Raw genomic sequence first — 17,833 nt, 5'->3', positions numbered from 1 at the left:
CTCACTCCCAGGAACCCCGGTGTAACACAGTCTCCCTCACACACACACACACACATCTCAACACGATCCACCTCACTCACTCCCAGGAACCCCGGAGTAACACAGTCTCCCTCACACACACACATCAACACGATCCACCTCACTCACTCCGAGGAACCCCGGAGTAATACAGTCTCCCTCACACACACATCTCAACACGATCCACCTCACTCACTCCCAGGAACCCCAGAGTAACACAGTCTCCCTCACACACACACACACATCAACACCATACACCTCACTCACTCCCAGGGACCCCGGAGTAACACAGTCTCCCTCACACACACACATCTCAACACGATCTACCTCACTCTCTCCCAGGAACCCCGGAGTAACACAGTCTCCCTCACACACACACACACACATCAACACCATCCACCACACTCACCCCCAGGAACCCCGGAGTAACACAGTCTCCCTCACACACACACATCAACACGATCCACCTCACTCACTCCCAGGAACCCCGGAGTAACACAGTCTCCCTCACAGACACACATCAACACGATCCACCTCACTCACACCCAGGAACCCCGGAGTAACACAGTCTCCCTCACACACACACACATCTCAACACGATCCACCTCACTCACTCCCAGGAACCCCGGAGTAACACAGTCTCCCTCACACACACACATCAACACGATCCACCTCACTCACTCCCAGGAACCCCGGAGTAACACAGTCTCCCTCACAGACACACATCAACACGATCCACCTCACTCACACCCAGGAACCCCGGAGTAACACAGTCTCCCTCACACACACACACATCTCAACACGATCCACCTCACTCACTCCCAGGAACCCCGGAGTAACACAGTCTCCCTCACACACACACATCAACACGATCCACCTCACTCACTCCCAGGAACCCCGGAGTAACACAGTCTCCCTCACACACACACACACACACACACACACACACATCAACACGATCCACCTCACTCACTCCCAGGGAACCCGGAGTAACACAGTCTCCCTCACACACACACATCAACACCATCCACCTCACTCGCTCCCACGGGCCCCGGAGTAACAGTCTCCCTCACACACACACACACACACACACCCAAACATCAACACGATCCACCTCACTCACTCCCAGGGAAACCGGAGTAACACAGTCTCCCTCACACACGCACACACACACATCAACACCATCCACCTCACTCACTCCCAGGGAACCCGGAGTAACACAGTCTCCCTCACACACACACACATCAACACGATCCACCTCACTCACCCCCAGGAACCCCGGAGTAACACAGTCTCCCTCTCACACACACACATCTCAACACGATCCACCTCACTCACTCCCAGGAACCCCGGAGTAACACAGTCTCCCTCACACACATCAACACGATCCACCTCACTCACTCCCAGGAACCCCGGAGTAACACAGTCTCCCTAACACAAACACACATCAACACAATCCACCTCACTCACTCCCAGGAACCCTGGACTAACACAGTCTCCCTAACACAAACACACATCAACACGATCCACCTCACTCACTCCCAGGAACCCCGGAGTAACACAGTCTCCCTCACACACACACACACACATCAACACGATCCACCTCACTCACTTCCAGGAACCCCAGAGTAACCCAGTCTCGCTCACACACACACACACACATCAACACCATCCACCTCACTCACTCCCAGGGAACCCGGAGTAACACAGTCTCCCTCACACATACACACACATCTCAACACCATCCACCTCACTCACACCCAGGAACCCCGGAGTAACACAGTCTCCCTCACACACACACACATCTCAACACGATCCACCTCACTCACTCCCAGGAACCCCGGAGTAACACAGTCTCCCTCACACACACACATCTCAACACGATCCACCTCACTCACTCCCAGGAACCCCGGTGTAACACAGTCTCCCTCACACACACACACACACATCAACACGATCCACCTCACTCACTCCAAGGAACCCCGGAGTAACACAGTCTCCCTCACACACACACACACACATCAACACGATCCACCTCACTCACTCTCAGGAAACCGGAGTAACACAGTCTCCCTCACACACATCAACACGATCCACCTCACTCACTCCCAGGAACCCCGGAGTAACACAGTCTCCCTCACACACACACACACACATCTCAACACGATCCACCTCACTCACTCCCAGGAACGCCGGAGTAACACAGTCTCCCTCACACACACACATCAACACGATCCACCTCACTCACTCCCAGGGACCCCGGAGTAACACAGTCTCCCTCACACACACACATCTCAACACGATCTACCTCACTCTCTCCCAGGAACCCCGGAGTAACACAGTCTCCCTCACACACACACACACACACATCAACACCATCCACCACACTCACCCCCAGGAACCCCGGAGTAACACAGTCTCCCTCACACACACACATCAACACGATCCACCTCACTCACTCCCAGGAACCCCGGAGTAACACAGTCTCCCTCACACACACACATCAACACGATCCACCTCACTCACTCCCAGGAACCCCGGAGTAACACAGTCTCCCTCACACACACACACACACATCAACACAATCCACCTCACTCACTCCCAGGAACCCCGGAGTAACACAGTCTCCCTAACACAAACACACATAAACACGATCCACCTCACTCACTCCCAGGAACCCCGGAGTAACACAGTCTCCCTCACACACACACATCAACACGATCCATCTCACTCACTCCCAGGGAACCCGGAGTAACACAGTCTCCCTCGCATACACACACACATCAACACGATCCACCTCACTCATTCCCAGGGAACCCGGAGTAACACAGTCTCCCTCACACACACACATCAACACGATCCACCTCACTCATTCCCAGGAACCCCAGAGTAACCCAGTCTCCCTCACACACACACACACACACACACATCAACACGATCCACCTCACTCACTCCCAGGGAACCCGGAGTAACACAGTCTCCCTCACACATACACACACATCAACATGATCCACCTCACTCACTCCCAGGAACCCCGGAGTAACACAGTCTTCCTCACACACACACACATCTCAGCACGATCCACCTCACTCACTCCCAGGAAACCCGGAGTAACACAGTCTCCCTCACACACACACACATCAACACGATCCTCCTCACTCACTCCCAGGGACGCCGGAAAAACACAGTCTCCCACACACAAACACATCTCAACACGATCTACCTCACTCACTCCCAGCAACCCCGGAGTAACACAGTCTCCCTCACACACACACACACACACACACACACACACACATCAACACGATCCACCTCACTCACTCCCAGGGAACCCGGAGTAACACAGTCTCCCTCACACACACACATCAACACAATCCACCTCACTCACTCCCAGGGAACCCGGAGTAACACAGTCTCCCTCACACACACACATCAACACAATCCACCTCACTCACTCCCAGGAACCCCGGTGTAACACAGTCTCCCTCACACACACACACACACACATCAACACGATCCACCTCACTCACTCCCAGGAACCCAGGAGTAACACAGACTCCCTCACAAACACACACATCAACACCATCCACCTCACTCGCTCCCAGGGGCCCCGGAGTAACAGTCTCCCTCACACACACACACACACACCCAAACATCAACACGATCCACCTCACTCACTCCCAGGGAAACCGGAGTAACACAGTCTCCCTCACACACGCACACACACACATCAACACCATCCACCTCACTCACTCCCAGGGAACCCGGAGTAACACAGTCTCCCTCACACACACACATCACCACGATCCACCTCACTCACCCCCAGGAACCCCGGAGTAACACAGTCTCCCTCTCACACACACACATCTCAACACGATCCACCTCACTCACTCCCAGGAACCCCGGAGTAACACAGTCTCCCTCACACACACATCAACACGATCCACCTCACACACTCCCAGGAACCCCGGAGTAACACAGTCTCCATCACACACACACATGAACACAATCCACCTCACTCACTCCCAGGAACCCTGGAGTAACACAGTCTCCCTAACACAAACACACATCAACACGATCCACCTCACTCACTCCCAGGAACCCCGGAGTAACACAGTCTCCCTCACACACACACATCAACACGATCCACCTCACTCACTCCCAGGGAACCCGGATTAACACAGTCTCCCTCGCATACACACACACATCAACACGATCCACCTCACTGACTCCCAGGGAACCCGGAGTAACACAGTCTCGCTCACACACACACACACACACACACATCAACACGATCCACCTCACTCAATCCCAGGAACCCCGGAGTAACACAGTCTCCCTAACACACACACACATCAACACGATCCACCTCACTCACTCCCAGGAACCCCGGAGTAACACAGTCTCCCTCACACACACACATCAACACGATCCACCTCACTCACTCCCAGGAACCCTAGAGTAACACAGTCTCCCTCACACACACACACACACACACACATCTCAACACGATCCACCTCACTCACTCCCAGGAACCCCGGAGTAACACAGTCTCCCTCACACACACACATCAACACGATCCACCTCACTCACTCCCAGGAACCCCGGAGTAACACAGTCTCCCTCACACACACACATCTCAACACGAGCCACCTCACTCACTCCCAGGAACCCCGGAGTAACACAGTCTCCCTCACACACACATCAACACGATCCACCTCACACACTCCCAGGAACCCCGGAGTAACACAGTCTCCATCACACACACACATGAACACAATCCACCTCACTCACTCCCAGGAACCCTGGAGTAACACAGTCTCCCTAACACAAACACACATCAACACGATCCACCTCACTCACTCCCAGGAACCCCGGAGTAACACAGTCTCCCTCACACACACACATCAACACGATCCACCTCACTCACTCCCAGGGAACCCGGATTAACACAGTCTCCCTCGCATACACACACACATCAACACGATCCACCTCACTGACTCCCAGGGAACCCGGAGTAACACAGTCTCGCTCACACACACACACACACACACACATCAACACGATCCACCTCACTCAATCCCAGGAACCCCGGAGTAACACAGTCTCCCTAACACACACACACATCAACACGATCCACCTCACTCACTCCCAGGAACCCCGGAGTAACACAGTCTCCCTCACACACACACATCAACACGATCCACCTCACTCACTCCCAGGAACCCTAGAGTAACACAGTCTCCCTCACACACACACACACACACACACATCTCAACACGATCCACCTCACTCACTCCCAGGAACCCCGGAGTAACACAGTCTCCCTCACACACACACATCAACACGATCCACCTCACTCACTCCCAGGAACCCCGGAGTAACACAGTCTCCCTCACACACACACATCTCAACACGAGCCACCTCACTCACTCCCAGGAACCCCGGAGTAACACAGTCTCCCTCACACACACACATCTCAACACGATCCACCTCACTCACTCCCAGGAACCCTGGAGTAAGACAGTCTCCCTCACACACACATCAACACGATCCACCTCACACTCCCAGGAACCCCGGAGTAACACAGTCTCCCTCACACAAACACACACACACATCAACACGATCCACCTCACTCGCTCCCAGGAACCCCGGAGTAACACAGTCTCCCTCACACACACACACATCAACACAATCCACCTCACTCACTCCCAGGAACCCCGGAGTAACACAGTCTCCCTCACACATACACACATCAACACGATCCACCTCACTCACTCCCAGGAACCCCGGAGTAACACAGTCTCCCTAACACACACACACATCAACACGATCCACCTCACTCACTCCCAGGAACCCCGGAGTAACACAGTCTCCCTCACACACACATCAACACGATCCACCTCACATACTCCCAGGAACCCCGGAGTAACACAGTCTCCCTCACACAGACACACATCAACACGATCCACCTCACTCACTCCCAGGGACCCCGGAGTAACACAGTCTCCCTCACACACACACACATATCAACACGATCCACCTCACTCACTCCCAGGAACCCCGGAGTAACACAGTCTCCCTCACACACACACATCAACACGATCCACCTCACTCACTCCCAGGAACCCCGGAGTAACACAGTCTCCCTCACACACACACACATCTCAACACGATCCACCTCACTCACTCCCAGGAACCCCGGAGTAACACAGTCTCCCTCACACACACACACACACACATCAACACAATCCACCTCACTCACTCCCAGGAACCCCGGAGTAACACAGTCTCCCTCACACACATCAACACGATCCACCTCAGTCACTCCCAGGAACCCCGGAGTAACACAGTCTCCCTCACACACACACACATCAACACGATCCACCCCACTCACTCCCAGGGACCCCGGAGTAACACAGTCTCCCTCACACACACACATCAACACGATCCACCTCACTCACTCTCAGGAACCCAGGAGTAACACAGTCTCCGTAACACAAACACACATCAACACGATCCACCTCACTAACTCCCAGGAACCCCGGAGTAACACAGTCTCCCTCACACACACACATCTCAACACGATCCACCTCACTCACTCCCAGGAACCCCGGAGTAACACAGTCTCCCTCACACACACATCAACACGATCCACCTCACACACTCCCAGGAACCCCGGAGTAACACAGTCTCCCTCACACAGACACACACACACACACATCAACACGATCCACCTCACTCACTCCCGGGGACCCCGGAGTAACACAGTCTCCCTCACACACACACATCTCAACACGATCCACCTCACTCACTCCCAGGAATCCCGGAGTAACACAGTCTCCCTCACACACACACACATTTCAACACGATCCACCTCACTCACTCCCAGGAACCCCGGAGTAACACAGTCTCCCTCACACACACACACACACATCAACACAATCCACCTCACTCACTCCCAGGAACCCCGAAGTAACACAGTCTCCCTCAGACACACACACACACATCAACACAATCCACCTCACTCACTCCCAGGAACCCCGGAGTAACACAGTCTCCCTCACACACATCAACACGATCCACCTCACTCACTCCCAGGAACCCCGGAGTAACACAGTCTCCCTCACACACACACACATCAACACGATCCACCTCACTCACTCTCAGGAACCCAGGAGTAACACAGTCTCCATAACACAAACACACATCAACACGATCCATCTCACTAACTCCCAGGAACACCGGAGTAACACAGCCTCCCTCACACACACACACATCAACACCATCCACCTCACTCACTCCCAGGAACCCCGGAGTAACACAGTCTCCCTCACACACACACACACACACACATCAACACGATCCACCTGACTCACTCCCAGGGACCCCGGAGCAACACAGTCTCCCTCACACACACCCATCTCAACACGATCCACCTCACTCACTCCCAGGAACCCCGGAGTAACACAGTCTCCCTCACACACACACACACCAACACGATCCACCTCACTCACTCCCAGGAACCCCGGAGTAAGACAGTCTCCCTCACACACACATCAACACGATCCACCTCACACTCCCAGGAACCCCGGAGTAACACAGTCTCCCTCACACAAACACACACACACATCAACACGATCCACCTCACTCGCTCCCAGGAACCCCGGAGTAACACAGTCTCCCTCACACACACACACATCAACACAATCCACCTCACTCACTCTCAGGAACCCCGGAGTAACACAGTCTCCCTCACACATACACACATCAACACGATCCACCTCACTCACACCCAGGAACCCCGGAGTAACACAGTCTCCCTCACACACACACATCAACACGATCCACCTCACTCACTCCCAGGAACCCCGGAGTAACACAGTCTCCCTCACACACACATCAACACGATCCACCTCATACACTCCCAGGAACCCCGGAGTAACATAGTCTCCCTCACACAGACACACATCAACACGATCCACCTCACTCACTCCCAGGGACCCCGGAGTAACACAGTCTCCCTCACACACACACACATATCAACACGATCCACCTCACTCACTCCCAGGAACCCCGGAGTAACACAGTCTCCCTCACACACACACATCAACGCGATCCACCTCACTCACTCCCAGGAACCCCGGAGTAACACAGTCTAGCTCACACACACACATCTCAACACGATCCACCTCACTCACTCCCAGGAACCCCGGAGTAACACAGTCTCTCTCACACACACACACATCAACACGATCCAGCTCACTCACTCCCAGGAACCCCGGAGTAACACAGTCTCCCTCACACACACACATCAACATGATCCACCTCACTCACTCCCAGGAACCCCGGAGTAACACAGTCTAGCTCACACACACACATCTCAACACGATCCACCTCACTCACTCCCAGGAAACCCGGAGTAACACAGTCTCTCTCACACACACACACACATCAACACGATCCACCTCACTCACTCCCAGGGAACCCGGAGTAACACAGTCTCCCTCTCACACACACACATCAACACGATCCACCTCACTCACCCCCAGGAACCCCGGAGTAACACAGTCTCCCTCACACACACATCAACACGATCCACCTCACTCACCCCCAGGAACCCCGGATTAACACAGTCTCCCTCACACACACACACACACACACACATCAACACGATCCACCTCACTCACTCCCAGGAACCCCGGAGTAACACAGTCTCACTCACACAGACACACACATACATCAACACGATCCACCTCACACACTCCCAGGAACCCCGGAGTAACACAGTCTCCCTCACACACACACATCAACACGATCCACCTCACTCACTCCCAGGGACCCCGGAGTAACACAGTCTCCCTCACACACACACACACACATCAACACGATCCACCTCACTCACTCCCAGGGACCCCGGAGTAACACAGTCTCCCTCACACACACACATCAACACGATCCACCTCACTCACTCCCAGGGACCCCGGAGTAACACAGTCTCCCTCACACACACACATCAACACGATCCCCCTCACTCACTCCCAGGGACCCCGGAGTAACACAGTCTCCCTCACACACACACATCAACACGATCCACCTCACTCACTCCCAGGGACCCCGGAGTAACACAGTCTCCCTCACACACACACATCAATACGATCCACCTCACTCACTCCCAGGAACCCCGGAGTAACACAGTCTCCCTCACACAGACACACACACACATCAACACGATCCACCTCACACACTCCCAGGAACCCCGGAGTAACACAGTCTCCCTCACACACACACATCAACACGATCCACCTCACTCACTCCCAGGGACCCCGGAGTAACACAGTCTCCCTCACACACACACATCAACACGATCCACCTCACTCACTCCCAGGGACCCCGGAGTAACACAGTCTCCCTCACACACACACACATGAACACGATCCACCTCAATCACTCCCAGGGAACCCGGAGTAACACAGTCTCCCTCACACACACGCACACATCAACACGATCCACCTCACTCACTCCCAGGGACCCCGGAGTAACACAGTCTCCCTCACACACACACATCAACACGATCCACCTCACTCACTCCCAGGGACCCCGGAGTAACACAGTCTCCCTCACACACACACATCAATACGATCCACCTCACTCACTCCCAGGAACCCCGGAGTAACACAGTCTCCCTCACACACACACATCAATACGATCCACCTCACTCACTCCCAGGAACCCCGGAGTAACACAGTCTCCTTCACACACACATCAACACGATCCACCTCACTCACTCCCTGGGAACCCGGAGTAACACAGTCTCCCTCTCACACACACACACACACACACATCAACACGATCCACCTCACTCACTCCCAGGGAACCCGGAGTAACACAGTCTCCCTCTCACACACACACACACACATCAGCACGATCCACCTCACTCACTCCCAGGAACCCCGGAGTATCACAGTCTCCTTCACACACACATCAACACGATCCACCTCACTCACTCCCTGGGAACCCGGAGTAACACAGTCTCCCTCTCACAAACACACACACACACACATCAACACGATCCACCTCACTCACTCCCAGGGAACCCGGAGTAACACAGTCTCCCTCTCACACACACACACACACATCAACACGATCCACCTCACTCACTCCCAGGAACCCCGGAGTAACACAGTCTCCTTCACACACACATCAACACGATCCACCTCACTCACTCCCAGGAACCCCGGAATAACACAGTCTCCCTCACACACGCACACACACATCAACACGATCCACCTCACTCACTCCCAGGAACCCCGGAGTAACACAGTCTCCCTCACACACACACACACATCAACACGATCCACCTCACTCACTTTCCCTTTAAGGGGCTGCTCATTAATTTGTGTTAATCGAGTTTTGTGAATTGGTTTTGACTCCAAGGAGCTCCACACCTCTGCCCTGTGCCCCTTCCTACTTTCTGTTCACAGTAACCCATCAATCTCCGATCTAAAATTAACCCACCCAGCTTCATATCCCCAATTTGAGGCGGAGATTCCCAAACTCCGGCCACCACATGGTATCTCGGAGTGTTTCCCAATTTCCCTGTGAAAGGTCAGACTGGACTTTTTAAACTTCCCCATCCCCACTGGTCATCGACCCCCCCTCCCACGCCAATCCCGATGCTCCTCGACCCACACCCCCCCTCCCACTCCACTCCCGTCGGTCCTCGAACCCCCGCCTCTCCCTGTCCAGCAGAAATCATTCCTCTCCATCGAGGCTACAGGTTCCCCTGCACATCTGGAAAAATTCGATCAGAGGATCTCTACACGCCGGAAATTCCAGGGGGTTTTGTGCAATCCCACCTCGCAGTTTAACTCAGGAGTCTGAAGTATCATTTTGGGGGGGTTGGGAATAAATCGCTCCCTCAGAAGCCAGCATATCCTGCCCGAGGGGTGGTGCCCAGGACTGTTCGCAGTACCACCAGGTGTGATACAGCCAGGAGTTTGGAGGGGTGAAGCACGACTCTGAGCCCCAGCGAGATCGAACGTCCAGCAGTCCCTTCAGCCTTTTGGTTATTTTCTGTACCTGCTCATGTTTCGCTGACCTGTGCAACCCCAGCTGACAAGATCAACGATCGAGCCACTCTCCAGGGAAAAGACATATCGCCCAAATTCATGAGCGACTCTCACGTTTCCCAGTCTTGACTGCGAGCGGGAAGTGCAATCCTCAGGACGCCCAGTCCTGAGCTGCTAGATCTGTCCGAAATCTATCCCCGTTTAGCACGGCGGTAGTGCTACACGCACAACACGATGGAGGGGATCCTCAATGTGAAGGAGGGACTTTTGTCTCCACGAGGACTGTGCAGTGGTCACTCCCGCCGATACTGTCATGGGGCAGATGCATCTGCAGCGGGCAGGTTGGTGAGGATGAAGGTCAAGTATGTTTTCCCCCCCGACCTTGTTGGTTCCCTCACCACCTGCCACAGACCCAGTCTAGCAGCGATGTCCTTTAGGACTCAGCCAGCTCGGTCAGTAGTGGTGCTACCGAGCCACTCTTGGTGACGGACATTTAAGTCCCCCCACCCACCCAGATAACGTTCTGTGCCCTTGCCACCCTCAGAGTTTCCTCCAAGCGGTGTTGAACATGGAGGAGCACTCATCCATCAGCTAAGGGAGGGCGGGAGGTGGTAATCAGCAGGAGGTTTCCTTGCCAGTGTTTGACCTGAGACTTCATGGGGCCTGGAGTCGATGCTGGGGACTCCCAGGGCAACTCCCTCCCGCCCGTATACCACTGGGCTGCCACCTCTGCTGGGTCTGTGGCTGCCGGTGGGACAGGACATACCCAGGGGTGGTGATGGTGACGCCTGGGACACTGGCTATAAGGTATGATTCAGTGAGTGTGACTACGTCGGGCTGTTGCTTGACTAGTCTGTCAGGCAGCTCTCCCCGATGTTGGAAGAAGCTCCCAGGAGTTAGTAAGGAGGACTTTGCAGGGACGACAGGGCTGGGTGGGACATTGGCCTGTCTGGCGAGTAGGTTCTGCTGGGCGCTTTGTTCAGTTTCACTCTTATTCCTGCAGTTTGATAAAACCGAGTTGCTTGATCAGCCATTTCAGGCAGCAGTTAAGAGTTCACCACATTGTTGTGGGTAACTTGCTGTCACAGTTCTTTCACCAATTGCCCATTCTGCAGATTTATACTCCCTCTCCTCACTGGGCTGATTCACACCCCCCTCCCTAACCCAGAGGGTCAGTGGACAGGGATCGGGAGCAGGAACCCGGCCTGATTCACCCTCCCTCCCTAACCCAGAGGGTCAGTGGACAGGGATCGGGAGCAGGAACCCGGCCTGATTCACCCTCCCTCCCTAACCCAGGGGGTCAGCGGACAGGGATCGGGAGCAGGAACCCGGGCTGATTCACCCCCCACCTCCCTAACCCAGGGATCAGTGGACAGGGATCGGGAGCAGGAACCCGGGCTGATTCACCCCCCACCTCCCTAACCCAGGGATCAGTGGACAGGGATCGGGAGCAGGAACCCGGGCTGATTCACCCCCCACCTCCCTAACCCAGGGATCAGGGGACAGGGATCGGGAGCAGGAACCCGATCTGATTCACCCCACCTCCCTAACCCAGGGGTCAGCGGACAGGGATCGGGAGCAGGAACCTGGGGGGGTCATGCTGCACTGGTTTGACGCAGAGCCTGGGTATATCTTGCCGGGAATGCGTCTGTTCCATACCTGTCGACGGGCCAGCACGGAGCTGGGAGAGTTATCATCCCTCAGGACCCGCAGAGGCGAGCGGCCGGTGACAGGTGCCAACGCAGCCTTGACCTGTTTCCGCTTCATGACCTGGGGGCCTGTAGAGGAGATTGTGAGGGGGGGGGAAGAGGGGGAGAAAAAAAGTAAGAGTATGTCTTGGCACCGCCGCTTAGCAACCCCAGAATCGCTCTCCCGAACCCCACCAGGATCCATGCTGCCCTCTCCCGCCTGCCTCCCCGCCAATCGGACCCCCGCGTCCACCCAGTCAACACCCCATTCCCTGAGGGAGACCACAGCTCACTGACCTGGCTGGGGTGGCAGGGTGCGGGGCTGGGAGCAGGCCTGCTGAGGAGCTCCCTCGGCGTTGCCGGAGGCGGCAGCAGCAGCAGCCGCCAGTCCCTTCGGGGCCGGGAGGCTCTCCTTGGTCGGGCCTGCCTCGGGCCCAGGGGGCAGGGGGACGCCCCTCTCCTTCGCCTGCTCATCATCCTCCTCCTCGCAGTCCAGCAGCTGGTCCAAGGGCACCTCTGAGGCTCCAGTCTCCTCCTCTTCCTCCTCCTCCTCCTCCTCCTCGTCGTCGTCTTTGCCCTCCGAGGCCTCTCCCTCAGGCTCCGGGCTGATGAAGACGCCGCTCAGTTGCCTCACCAGCCGGCTCAGCTTGTCTGCAAGGGAAACGGGGGAACAGAAGCCAGAGTTCAGGGCAGAGAGCAGGGAAAGGCCAGGCTCCTAATGCCCCTTCCCCCCCACCCCACACACAACCCCGAGGGGGTTTAAATCTGCACACTCGCTCGCCCGCAAACTCCATCCGCATCCAGGTCGCCGCTCCCGATCGCTGTCCACTGACCCCTTGGTGGGGTGAATCAGCCCGGGTTCCTGCTCCCGATCCCTGTCCACTGACCCCCGGCAGAGGGAATACACTTGCAGACCGGGTATACAATTCACAGGGGAATTGCGATGCCAGTGGCCAATAGCAATGAGGTTGCCTGAGAAGGCGACTGAGCAAGTTACTCAGCGTGACCGAGCTGCAGCAGGGCTAAGAATGAAACTGGACGGACCACCTGGCTTTGACCTAGGCACTGGAAACAACAATCGCAGTCCTGTGGATCCTGCAAAGCCCCCCTCACTAACGCCTGGGGGCTCGTGCCACAATCAGGAGAGTTGTCTCACAAGACTGGTCAAGCAACAGCCTGACATAAACATCCTCACGGAATCATACCTTATGGCCAGTGTCCCAGGCGTCACCAACACCACCCCTGGGTATGTCCTGTCCCACCGGCAGCACAGACCCAGCAGAGGTGGAGACACAGCAGCATACGGATGGGAGGGAGTTGCCCTGGGAGTCTTCGACATCGACTCCGGACCCCCACGAGGTCCCACGGCATCCGGTCAAACACGGGCGAGGAGACCTCCTGCCGATGACCACGTACCACCCTCCCTCAGCTGATGGGTCAGTGCTCCATCCCCAATCTACGCCGGGTTAGCGAGCAGCATCGCCCGCACCCGCCGGCAGGGGCATTTGGTAGGCTTCATCTGCACCTGTCCCTCCCCCCACCAGGCCCAGTGCTCCCCCCAACCCCCCACCCCTCCCGTAACCCACTCTCCGCAACCCACCGGTCACGGTGAGTTTGAGGGGCGTGCGAGTCACTCCTGGAGTCGGTGAGCGAGGGTCCTGCGGTCCCGATGGATCCTCCACGTCCGCCTCCTCTTCAGAGTCAGCCTCGGGCCCCCCGGGGCTCGGACTGGACAGGACCTGGAGTCAAACAGGAGGCAAGGAGTGAGTGACGGCAGCAACGCAATCCCGAGGGCTGAATGTTCTTGTGCAGCAGGGTCGAGAGGGGCTGAATGGGCCTCCTCCTGTTCCTCTGTAGCAGGCTCGAGAGGGGCTGAATGGCCTCCTCCAATTCCTGTGTAACAGGCTCGAGAGGGGCTGAATGGCCTCCTCCTGTTCCTGTGTAACAGGCTCGAGAGGGGCTGAATGGGCCTCCTCCTGTTCCTGTGTAACAGGCTCGAGGAGGGGGCTGAATGGGGCCTCCTCCAGTTCCTGTGTAACAGGCTCGAGGAGGGGGCTGAATGGCCTCCTCCTGTTCTTGTGTAACAGGCTCGAGGAGGGGGCTGAATGGGCCTGTTCCTGTGTCACAAGCTCGAGGCGGGGGCTGAATGGGCCTCCTCCTGTTCCTGTGTAACAGGCTCGAGGAGGGGGGCTGGTTGGGGTGGGGTTCACGTACCTCGATGGGAGTCCGCAGGATGCCGGTGCTGGGTGAGCGGGGGTCGAGTGCATTGCTGAGGTGCCTGTTGTACGCGACTCTCACTGGGGTCTCTACGCAGGTGCTTCCCGTGGTACCCATCATCTACTACCTCCTCTCCAAGTGATGGACCTGGGGCAACAGAGAGGGAACCGCTGAGTGCGAGAAAGAGCGAGACAGAGAAATGTCTAAGAGACGGGAAAAGGAATGGTGGGGGGAAAAGCACGAAAATCTCAAGAGCGGAGTAGGTGAAAGACCGCGAGGGGGCGAGATGAGGTCAGAATCACAAGAATATCAAATCTCAAAGGCAACAACGATTTCTACTGCACAAGAAGAGCCTGCTGTGGGATTGTCAACACCACCACCAATCAGAGCCCGAGTACTGACGCAGCAGATGGTAAATGCTGAGTTGTTCAAATTCCAGAGGGAAACTTGAAACAACTGTCACAACCAATTTTCAATTTGGCTAAGTTTCGAGACGCGCGCCTTGACTTCAGTAGTAATAAGACCACCAAATCTTACACCAAATAAAACTAAATTAAACGTTTATTAATAAGAGAAACGATTTTGAAAGACATACATAGATCTACAAATAACTTCTTAATCAATCTAACTCCCAGTTACACTTTTGCTAAGGCAACAGTCCGACACACAGATTTTAAAAGGCCCAGGCGAAGAAACATGATATCCTGAATAAGGCGACTTGAAAGCGAGTTTTCTCATCTTCAGTCCTTTGAAGACAGCAGCGGCGTAGATGCTGAAGGCTTTTTCCACACTTATAAGATCTTAAATGCCTTCCCTTACGCACAGCCTTCACTCCTTTATACACGTTTTCCCCTTTGAGTGAAAATTCCCATTGTTTCTCGATGTCTTTGGACTTTACCTTCCTGATAATAAAAACCTTTCTCAGCGTTAAATTTTACCTGTAATCTTTGGGGGGGGAAAATAAACACACTGTTTCTAAACTTCTCCTGGCTAGGTGACACATTTCACCCTTTCTTCGAAAACGATTCAGTCTGGTTTATTTAAAAATACAAACGTTCCCTGGGCACAGATGTTTCTAAACATCCCCATCTTTACCTAATTAACGTTTCAAACCTAGCTTCTCTCCGTACATCAAAGCGGCCAGGCGAGCTCCCTCTAATTCAGTTAAGTCTCACACACGTTACTTTCCCTTGCCATAAATTCCAATAATATCACGAGAACTATTAAGTCTTCCCGACAGCCCGCTTCCCAGCCAACCAGCAACCCTCGCCAGTTGCCGCTCCCTTTGGGATCTGGGGGGGTGGGGTTCTTGCCAACGTGTCCTGATGAGTGCAAGGCGGAAAGCTTTGACAGAATGTCTATTTTTTTTCCAGTAACGCTCAAGACCATAAGACATAGGAGCAGAAATTAGGCCATTCGGCCCATCCAGTCTGCTCCGCCATTCAATCATGGCTGATAAGTTTCTCAACCCCATTCTCCCCCGTAACTTTTGATCCCCCTTACCAATCAAGAACCTACCTATCTCGGTCTTAAATACACTCAATGTCCCGGCCTCCACAGCCTTCTGTGGCAATGAATTCCATCGATTCACCACTCTCTGGCTAAAGACGTTTCTCCTCATCTCTGTTCTAATAGGTCTTCCCTTTACTCTGAGGCAGTGCCCTCGGGTCCTAGTCTCTCCTGCTAATGGAAACATCTTCCCCCACGTCCCACTCTATCCAGGCCTTTCAGTATTTTGTAAGTTTCAATCAAATCCTCCCTCATCCTTCTAAACTCCATCGAGTATAGACCCAGAGTCCTCAAACGTTTCCTCATATGTTAAGCCTTTCATTCCTGGGATCGTTCTCCTCTGGACCCTCTCCAGGGGCCAGCACATCCTTCCTGAGATAAGGGGCCCCAAAATTAGCTCCCAATATTCGAAATGTGGTCTGACCCAGAGCCTTATAAAGCCTCTGCAGCACATCCCTGCTTTTTATATTCGAGTCCTCTCGAAATAAATGCCAACAGTGCGTTTGCCTTCCTGACTACCCACTCAACCTGCAAGTTAACCTTCGGGCAGGCTTGGCGTGAGGCCAAACCCCAAAGGCTCGGGCAGCGGGGCGCTCCCTCAGTGCTACCAGCCTCGGTACTTTCTGCTCGAGGCCCTGCGGGGAGGGACTGGCAACCTGGAGGCCAGGGAGGGCGACCAGCTGGGACCAGGTAAGACCACAGACCCGGAGTACCGCGCGTGGACTTGGGTCTCCTTTCACGCCCCCCCCCAGAGCAAGCGAGCGATCGCAACGAGGGCTCACCGGACTGCGGTGAGGGGAGGTGGAGTAAGCGCCCCCTCCCTTTCGAGTCCCTGGAGGGTAGGAAAGCGAGCGGTTATCGGATTGAAGGATACGAGACCCTGACCGGGGGTTTGACAGGGGGCGGGACGCGGGGAGATGGTTTCCGCTGGCCGGAGAGTCTAAAACGCAGAGGGGCGCCGTCATGGGAGAAGTGGGGGGGCGATCATGTGGGACTGGGACGCTGGGGGGAGATTTCTTCACTCAGAGGGGTTGTGAAGCTTCGGACCCTGGGTGCCCCATCGTCGAGGGTGTTTAAGACAGACAGCGATGGATGTTGGAGCTCTCGGGGAGTTATGGGGTGGCGCCCGATCTGGTTAAATGGTCAAGCCACCTGGAAGTTCCCCTCACTCACCATCCCAACTTGGAAATATATCGGCCGTTCCTTCACTGTCGCCGGGTCCAAATCCTGGAACTCCCTCCCTAACAGCGCCGTGGGTGTACCTACACCACACAGGACAAAATCCTGGAACTCCCTCCCTAACAGCGCCGTGGGTGTACCTACACCACA

The 17,833-nt window shown here is 55.2% G+C and overlaps 1 protein-coding gene across 1 annotated transcript in view; it reads right to left on the bottom strand.

The window, feature by feature from the left end:
• Positions 1–15,137, bottom strand: part of cdca3 (cell division cycle associated 3) — a 15,877-nt gene extending 740 nt beyond the window's left edge. Inside the window, exons 1-4 of the mRNA XM_078537377.1 lie at positions 14,993–15,137; positions 14,379–14,517; positions 13,076–13,429; positions 12,750–12,868 (exon numbers count right to left, since the gene is read on the bottom strand). Of these exons, the coding sequence (XP_078393503.1) occupies positions 12,750–12,868; positions 13,076–13,429; positions 14,379–14,517; positions 14,993–15,115 (735 nt within the window). The 5' untranslated portion in view covers positions 15,116–15,137. The remainder of the gene's footprint in view (positions 1–12,749; positions 12,869–13,075; positions 13,430–14,378; positions 14,518–14,992) is intronic.
• Between the last annotated feature and the right edge of the window lie 2,696 nt (positions 15,138–17,833).

This window comes from Cetorhinus maximus, unplaced genomic scaffold (assembly GCF_964194155.1).
Source record: "Cetorhinus maximus unplaced genomic scaffold, sCetMax3.hap1.1 HAP1_SCAFFOLD_2290, whole genome shotgun sequence".
In the NCBI taxonomy this organism is placed as follows: Eukaryota; Metazoa; Chordata; class Chondrichthyes; order Lamniformes; family Cetorhinidae; genus Cetorhinus; species Cetorhinus maximus.
Note: the sequence above shows the minus strand (reverse complement) of the source record. Positions and strands in the feature narration are given on the sequence as shown.